The following is a 9,189-nucleotide window of genomic DNA, read 5'->3' as shown; positions in this document are numbered from 1 at the left end:
ATTCAATGCTGGGAATTCATCGCCTCGATACAGCTGGCCATAAATTAAGTGTCAGAGCTTTATTATATTTTCCAGGTATGTGATGTGAAATCTTCCTGATAGTGACGCTTTCATTGGACTTTATATCCTCCCCCATGCAGACTGTCCATCATACTAGGGTTGCCCTGTTTGTGTTACAGCAGCAGGGCAGAGCTCTTCCTGTTCACAGACGGGAGGTGTGTGTGTGTGTTGGAAGGGTTTGTGAAAACAGACCCGGCCTACGCGATTGCCAGGAAATGAGTGCATGTGTTGGAGCGGGTGAGGAAAGGGCTGTTCACATGGAGCGCACTCTCTGAGGAATGTTTGGCCAATTTATTCACTGCCCTGCGCTCCGTGCCAGAGTCGCAGGTAAAGGAGAGGCTGTGTAACTGCAACACGGAGGAGGAGGAGGAGGAGGAGGAGGAGGGGGGGTCATGTGACTGTTGGAAAGGAACTGCTCCCTTGGAAGTGGTTCTTCCTGATTCGACACAGGGCGGAGGAGGAGTGTTTCACTGAGAGCCAGGCTGAGTAATACCGGTTTGAGCACTCTATCCCACACTCACCGAGCTGTACGCTCACACGCAAAACACTGCTCTGCGGACAGCTCTCATCAACTGCTCAGGGAGTTCCTGAAGGTACCACGCGCGCCCACACGTAAGTCACCATTTCAAAAGTGAACTGAACAGTATCGCTGTATTTGGAAAGGTGTATGTCTGTATTGGGCTGGGGTGTGCTAGCTTTCTCGTGTACTTGAAAAGTTTCGTGTTCAGAACGATCACCTTATGTCTCTGTAGGTTTGTCATTGTACATATGTGTGTTTGTGTAATGTATGTAAAATAGAATTACTCCTTACATAAACATATTTTCTGTGTATGTGTATGTACTGTAGGTTTATACATATAGCTACACAAATCATGGATATAACATTACATTCGTCTTTTCTTTATCAGACCTTCATGTTCGTGTGTAGACCTGACTTTAGGAACTATAGGTGTACGTGCCTTAGTATGTTGGGTAAGAGGTGTTTACGATAGACTGGTGGGCTCTTATGAAAGTGTTTTGCAAAAAAGATAAGGTGACAAATCATATTTGCCCAAGTGCAGTCAGAATTTTCTTGAGTTTCAGGTTTATGTGGCCCTGAGGTTAGAAATGTCCCCATCTATACATACTGTATATCTGGCCTTGATTATAATTATATATTATTTACTTTTGTTTTATTTTATATAATTATGCTTTCTGTTTCATTTGTTTTTGTCATTTGTCTTTACTGGCGCTGTTAATGTGGGAGTATAGATGTAGTTAATGTTGTTGCTCATACTGAGCTTGTGTATGTTGCTGTTTTGGGGAACACTCCAGACATTCCAGTGGCAATTCACTTCAAGACTTTCTTAGACCAGTGCTCTTGAAAAGTGCTGTTGCACTTAAAACAGTCGCCGCCATCGGGTCGGGTCCAACACCTGCCCTGTGCTCCACATTTTCCCGCTTTATTGTGCCACCGTATCTCCCCTCAGCGAGAGCAAAGCAAACACCCCTGTCCGGCCCTCAGGTACTTTGAACTTTGCGTGGAGCCCGTGGCACACTACCCTCGCAGGTTTGCCGTTGGCTGACTCCGCAGCGGACACGCAGAAGCCTGGGAGAAGGGGAGCTCAGCGAAAGGGAAAATGAGCAAAAACAACACGGGGGCTCTGTGTGTGTACACAGGGGCTGTGTGTTTCTGCGCGCCCCTGCGTGTCTGTGGAATGTATTAATAGCAGGGAGGTTTTTCCAGCCAGAAAGACTCTGTAGTCAGCCAGATCTGTGCGAAGGCCTCTTTCGGTGGACTGTCCGTCTGTTGTGCTAAAGCTGCAGACGCTAGACACGGACAAAAATAATAATAGTAATAATAATATATATATGGTTGTATAGAATAGGGTCAACACCCTATTGGTCAGGGTCATGGTACATGTTGGGCTATGGCTTATTGATAAATTATGTTGTGGAATGGGTCTGATCAATAACCTGTGGAATCAACATCCATGCTGGTTTCGCTCTGAGTCTGTTCCACCTTTTGGGAGGAATGAGAGAAATGCTCAGAATGCATTTGTGTGGTTGCCTTCGCCAACCGACTCGTGGGAAACTGTGGATTCGCCTCTCTCTCTCAGGTGAGGCAGGCGAACGGCTCTGGCTGTTGCCGTGGTTCCCCTCTCCCTTTCTTCCCCAATTAAGCGAGCGCATGGCCAACGCTGTGATAAGTGACTTATTCCCTCCAGGCCAGTCGCACCACCTGCTCAGATCTGATTATGCTGTTAGCTTTAGTCAGGCTGCTTGTTGTACAGGCCGGTGCGTGCGGGGCTGGGCCAGGCCTGAGCTATGGGAGACTATGTAGGCCAGGGGGCCACGGGTACAGGAAGGGGGGGGGGGGGCCCGGACCGCAGCACGGCTAATGATGAATGTGACACAAAATGAGTATTGAGGATGTCCAGAGGCCACAAACACAGACAGTAATTGGTGTGAGGGCTGCTTTGCAGTAACAACATTTGCGGTCTAATGAGCGCATTTCGTGGCTGACTTTGTCCTGAGGAGGAGTTTGGGAGGGGGAAGGGTCAGGGCAGCAGCTGCACTGTCCTCTACTGGGTGCTCTGTGGCCCTGCAGTGTGACACCAAAGCCTGCCCCACCCCCCCCCTCATCCACACCATAGTTAGAAAGACCTTCTGCCCTAACCGGAATACAGTAACCGCTTGTGTTTTTATTCACAAACGCTGCTGTCTCGCTCAAACAGTGCAGTTCAGGCAAATGTGCTCATTTAAATAAATGCAGGAACCAGACCTGCATTTTGTGCCCTTTCTTTGCCACAGTTTGCCCCTCAGCTCCTGAAGCTGATGGATGTGCATCAGGGTGCCTGGCTGCACGTTCTCCCCTCCTCTGCTGTACCTGAGAAACTGAACACTTAGCAGGGACAGGGTGCGTCTTGCTGGAAAAGGCCTTTTGTTTGTTTGTTTTGTTTTGTCTGCGGGTGGGGGAGCCACCCATGGCGGTCCATCGCACCACTCGCATAAACAAACCCAGTGTGGCTCCGGAGTGATTCAGGGTAATTCCCAAACTGCACACGCTTCATCCCTGCTCCTCTCACGTGTGCCCTGCTGCTGTGGGACCTATCCAGGCAGGAATAGAAGGGTATTATAAGAGCGGAAAATTGCTTCCAGTTGCCCGACCCTGTAATTATAAGATTCCATTCCCAGTTTCTCCAGTAGGCCCGTGCGGTGAGGTCATCTCCGAGCGGTTTTCCAGCTGGAAACCCATGCGATTGGCATGATTTCCCAGCGTTTGGGTGGCAGCAGAACAGTCCTTGCATGATCTTTTTTTCCCCTCATGCAAAGCACTTAAGGTTTACAGTAATAAAGAGTGAAATGCATATTATGGTTAGCATGCAACCGACATTCTGGTATGTTGTTATTAAAGTTGTTATTTGATGGCCCCGTTTGCGGTCCGGCCGACGCGCTGATCCTCTGCCGGCGCCACGCTCGTTCTGAGCGCCATTCCTGCAGCCCGAACCGCGTTTGCATGACATTGGAGTTGCGCATTCCTCTTGCGGAAAGCGCTCCCATCCTCCTCTGGTGCAGTTGGCGCTTGGCTGTGGCCTTTTTTTAGGACGGGTTCACACCTCTCGTGCGTGGGCGGGGCTGCGACGAGGGTGTTCACGGAGCCGCATTCCTCCCCGCTGCGCTGGCCTGTGTGCCGGAAGCAGGGGGAGGAATCCGCTTAAATGACAATGCGCCGTGCTCATCAAGTAATTCACCAGCACTTTCACACTTATTTGTTGTCCCACATTTCGGATGCGCAGTTCACCGAGGGCAGTTAGCAACCAGGGAGGGTAGCATGTGATCCAGATTATAGTTTGCAGGCTGTGTTGCGCTTATACGTGGGACCATGTTCCAGCTAACCACTGAAAACAGAACTGGTTTACCATAATGACTGGAACAATGGATCTCTTTGGACCGATGATTACAGTGCGTGTTTACCATACAGGGTCTCACGTGTAGCGGTGGACTGGAGGAGATTTATGAACTGGGTGTGGGGGATTAGTGTCTCATGGAGCGGAGGCGTGGGAGCGCTGTTTCCGCGGACGCTCCTGGGTTCGTGTGGAAGGGGATACCGGTGCGTTTGAGACGGCGTCTGCGTTCGCTGTGTCGCGTTAAAACGGGCACGGGGGGGGGAAGGGGAGAACGTGACACAGCCGGAGAGCGGTGGCAGGCTGAATGCTGGGATACTTGAGCACCCGGCCCGTCCGCGGCAACTGTGGCTTCTATTAAAAGCTGCAGCGCGACAATGACCTGAACCAGCGCTGCACACTGACCTGGATAGCACACGGTCCCAGGAGCCAGGGCAGGGGCGCGGAGACCGGTCCACACTGTATCCTGCTTCCGCCATCTTTCTGTTCCACTTGCCTGTGAGTCGTCACGGGGCTTTTGTTTACATCACGGAAAGCTATCTTCTAACTAGATTAAAGAGGGGTTTGCAGTCGGTTTGGTGTTTATATTCTGCGTGTGTTTGAGTGTCGTGTATTGTATGCGTGTTGTGTGTTTACGTGTGTTTGTTTGTGTACTTTAGTGTGGTACAGATAAGGAAAAAAGACTTGTTTTTGCTTGTCTGGAGCTCAATGCATTGTTTTATATGGGGTTTAGACGGATTGTTATTTAAAGACTAAATACGGGCGGAAGATGTGATGTGTTTGTTCTGAGCTCTTTCTCACGGTGGGGATGTGATGTTACGCCTGTCCTAGCAGAGAAGCGGGTTGTGAGGTCTTCAGAAACAGGCAGCCTATAAAAAGATGCATTAAAATGCGTGGATGATGAAAATTGGGGCTGCTCTGGGTCTGATGTAATCCAGAGGTTTAATGGTGTAATGGTGACAAAGCCGGCTCACTTGAAGCTGACGATGAAAAGGGGGCAGAGAGGTCTAATCGACTGCTTCACTTGACACACAAGCAGGAAGACGGCCATTTGTTCATAAGTTTATAGTGAAGGGAAATGGAGAGGGGTTTAGTAAAAATAGTCATCTGAGTGTAGCAGCTGATGTGACTGCGTTTGGGAGATGAAGGGCGGGTGTGTGTCTCATAAAGCCGTGTTAATCTGTCCTAAGGTCTTAGGCAGGCTCTGGGCTAGTGTCACTGGACAGCAGCAGACTGCTCAATTACAGCTAGTTCAGAACAGAAAGGGAGCAGAATACATGTAGAATATGTGATTTCTTTTAAACCTTCAGTGTTTTATTGTAACTAAATGTAAAAGCCTACAGCTGTTTTCTTTTTTCTTTTTCTTTCTCCTTTTCTCTCTTGTCTTTCAAAGAATTTGATTTGAATGAAAATTCAGTGGGAGTGTTTGTTGTCAGTGGGGGGAGGGGTGTTATTGGTTGGAATCCTTAGGCTACAGCCAATGGGAAGCTAGCTCCAACCCCCTCATTCCCCCCCCATCCCTTCCCCCAATTCACTGAGCTGTCCGTTGAGAACCGAGGGCAGCCTCATGATTGGCCGCCTCTACAAACAGCATCTGGAGGATCTGTGAGTGCAGGGGGTGGAGCCAGGCTTGATATTAAAAGGGGTGTCTGTCTCCAGTCAAGGGCTGTAGTATGCTTTGTTAAAGTGGAGCAGAGGGCTCGCTGTGCTGTGCTGTGCTGTGCTGCTTCGCTTGCTCCTGTCCTGACAGCTTCTTCTGTTTTCTGCAGGAGCTCCAGGAGTCCCGGCCACTCGAGAAGGGAGCGTGACAACATTCGGCAAGGCAGCGCAAGAGAAGCACAACTTGCAAAGGATCCGAAGGAAGGGCTTCGACCGTGGGAGATTCGGTGCCGCCTCCTCCTCTCGCGGAGTCCGCCGGCACTTTTCCTAAAAGGAGCTGCCGCTGTTAACCTTTGGACTCCTGGGGCTATTGAGCCGGACTGATGTGGAATGTGACCCTTCCTGACCCTGTGCGACGGGCAGTCTTTCAGTGAAGGCGACGGGGACAGAGGGAGATAATAGAGTAAAGGGAAATAAAAGGAGGAGTGAGAGGCAGCGGTAAGGCCAGTTAGAAACCTATAGTTCCAGGGAAGAAAAGCCGGCCGTGTGAAGACCCTTTGAATCGGACACTTTGGTGAGCACAATACGGACTCTCTTTGGGCCGGGTTCCTCCCTCCCAGCATGCCTGTGGAAACGCTGCGGCCCTCGGACGGCCGGATGGCGGGCGCCCCCTTCACCTCCGCCATGCCCTTCCGCATCCTCAACAAGGGCCCCGAGTACTTCCGCCGGGCCCCGGAGCCCGGGGCGCGCAAGCTGAGCGCGGTGGAGCGGCTGGAGGCCGACAAGGCCAAGTACGTGAAGAGCCAGCAGGTGGCCAGCACCAAGCAGGAGCCGGTGAAGCCGCCCATCATCCGCAAGCCCCTGCTGTCTCCCGGCATGCTGCTGCAGTGCCGCATCCACAGCCCGCCCGCCCGCAAGCTCCCGCGCCGCCCCGCTGACTCCGACAGCGGCTTCGGAGGGGTGCACAAGGCCAGCCCGCTCAACCTGGAGATCCTCAACAACCTCATCAACGTGTGCGACGGCCCGCCGCCCTCCGCCAAGAACAAGCCGCCCCCCGCCAACTCTTCCTCCTGCTCGTCCCCCTCCTCCTCTCCCCTGAACAAGCTGCTGGCGGACGAGCAGAACCGCCGGCCCCCCCCGGTGCCCGCCCGCGCGCTGAAGGCCGGGGCGTACTGCTCGCCGGCGGGGGGCTCGCCCAACACGGTGACGGTGCGGAGGGTGGACGTGCGGCCGCAGGCGGAGGTGAGGAAGCCGCAGAGGATGCCTCTGCAGCCGCAGCCGCCCAAACGGCAGGTAGCCCAACCGCAGGCCCCGCCCCCCCAACCCGCCCCTGCACCGGCCCCGGCCCCGTCCCCGGTCCTGCCCTCGCCCCTGTCCCCGGCCCTGCCCTCCAGCCCCCTGCTCCTGCGCACCCTGCTGCCCCCGGCCTCCCCCGCCTTCACCCGCCTGTCCTCCACCAGCTCCCGCAGCTCCCCGCGGGACGGCCCGGGAGGCCGGCGCCACCCCTCCCTGCACCGCTCCAAATCGGACCTGAGCGACCGCTACTCCCGCGCCACGGCCGACCTGGAGCGCTTCTTCAACTACTGCGGGCTGGACCCGGCCGAGGCCGAGGGGCTGGGGGTGGAGTGCTTCGCCCGGGCCAGCTCCGACATCGTGTCGGTGTCCAAGCTCCGCAGCGTCAGCACGCCCAGCTCCGAGTGCGCCGGCCCGTCCCTGCACAGCGACGAGCCGCCGCCCGCCCAGCGCGCCCCCTACGGCATCTCGGTCATCGAGAGGAACGCACGCGTCATCAAGTGGCTCTACGGCATCCGGCAGGCGCGAGACGCCCAGAGCGTGTCCAACGTGTAGCCCCCCTCTGGAGCGGACTGTTTTTCTATTTATTTATTAAGCGACGACCTGTCGATGTTCAAAGGTGTACACTTTCGTTTGTATAGTTGATTTGCAAGAGGGAGAGTTCAGTGTTTTCTCTTGCCTTATGTTCAGTTCAGTGATGTTTTTTTTTTTGTTTTTTTTTGGTCGACTTGCTTTTGAAGCAGGAATTGGTTTCGCTTGATCAGCCCACCAGCAGGACTGCTAACCTCAAGGAGAAGGAAGCAACATATAAACTGAACTGCATTTAGCTGGGAAGAACCTGGCAATTAAAGCAATAATGATGATTTCTACATAATGATGTAATAGGTACTGAATCGACGCGGAGCCTTCAGCCCAGTGAGAGTGTGTGCGCGAATGGATGCCTTTAAACACTTGCAGTCTCGCACGTTGCTGTGTATTATGAAGCAGGCCAGATTGAGGTGAGTGGAGGAGAGAACTTGTGGAGATACTGTGAAAACGGGTAGTTTCAGTTGACTCACTTACAGACTGTTGTTTTTGCAGTACGTGTCCATGCGTGTTTTCTGTCAGTATGTCTGAAATGTAATTTCAAGTAAGCACAATTTCACAGAAACATACAGAACCACCATGTGCACACACCCCAGAGATGTTTTTTTTTAATACACATTTTCTGAAAGGGGCAACATTGTATTCACACTGAGTTTTTTTCTTTTTTTTTTTTTTCTTATGAAAGGTTTTGTTGTCAGAAAGGTAAGCGAGTGTCATGTGAGGTCATAGTCAGGTGGATGACGTATGTAACGGTGACTGAGAGCGCCACAGACAGGTGTCTGGTTGCTAAGGGTGGAAACTAAGAACAGGTGTGAGAATTCAGAGCGGACCAAGATAACTGCTCTCCTGAGGGCAAGAGAGGGACCTGGAGATGAAGAGAGGGACTGGTTTGAGAGACGGTAGAAAAGTTGAATGCAGGAAAAAGGGGGACTGAATTTAGTGGGTGCACGGGAAGTATTTCTGTTAAAGAAAGTTTCTTGCTTTTGTGAGATCTGTTTTGAAACATTTTATTTATGTATTGTTTTCTCAGTGTGCAATGGTAATCCCAAAGGTATCTACACTCACAAAAAAGATGGGCACAGATATAAGCAAATAATTGTTTATTGTTTGCAGGAAAGCGTGTGGGTGTGCATGTTCTGATCTGTGAGAGGAGATGGGTGCATTCCACCTGGATTAGTGAGGTCATTGAGAACTTCCTCGTACTGTTCTGTCAGGTTTTTTGGCTGGTTCGAGTGTTCAGATGAGTATCTTTTACCCGCAACGTCTGTGTATTCAGAACATGTCAATAAAGAGAGACTATTTAAATAACTTGTCTCATTGGTTCCTTTTTTAAATGCAGTGGTATTTCAGGATTTGTATGCTACTAACCCCTGAGCATTTTAATAGCATTTATTGTATTGAACGTCAGGTACCCAACCGTCTTTGTAATGGTTCTGTAGCTGTCATGCAGTGCGTATGTATTTTGACAGTGTCATAATTTTGGTTTTGGCTCTACTCCAGCACATTGGATCAAACAATATTAAGCACAGCTTTAATTTGAGGGCATTTGTATACTTTTTGAGTGTTCTGTGTTCTGTGAAGTTGGCCCTTTTTATATATAGTGCCCAGTATATAATTGGACCAATTAACAATCTTGCATAATGGCATCATATTTAGTCCTTCACGTCTTTGCATTCAATGACTGCCTGAAGTCTGTCACCCATAGGCATCACCAGATGTTGGGCATCTTCCCTGGTGATGCTCTGCCAGTTCTGTACGGCAACCA

The 9,189-nt window shown here is 51.4% G+C and overlaps 1 protein-coding gene across 1 annotated transcript; it reads left to right on the top strand.

Moving 5' to 3' along the window:
- Positions 1 to 1,934: 1,934 nt before the first annotated feature.
- On the top strand, positions 1,935 to 8,732 carry wu:fa11c10 (protein FAM110B). The gene has a single exon (XM_061256552.1). The coding sequence runs from the start codon at positions 6,168 to 6,170 to the stop codon at positions 7,392 to 7,394; it is 1,227 nt and encodes a 408-aa protein (XP_061112536.1). The 5' UTR covers positions 1,935 to 6,167; the 3' UTR covers positions 7,395 to 8,732.
- The last annotated feature ends 457 nt before the right edge of the window (positions 8,733 to 9,189 follow it).

This window comes from Conger conger, chromosome 10 (genome assembly GCF_963514075.1).
Source record: "Conger conger chromosome 10, fConCon1.1, whole genome shotgun sequence".
Lineage (NCBI taxonomy): Eukaryota > Metazoa > Chordata > Actinopteri > Anguilliformes > Congridae > Conger > Conger conger.
The sequence above is the reverse complement of the archived record's forward strand: the minus strand, read 5'-3'. Positions and strand labels throughout refer to the sequence as shown.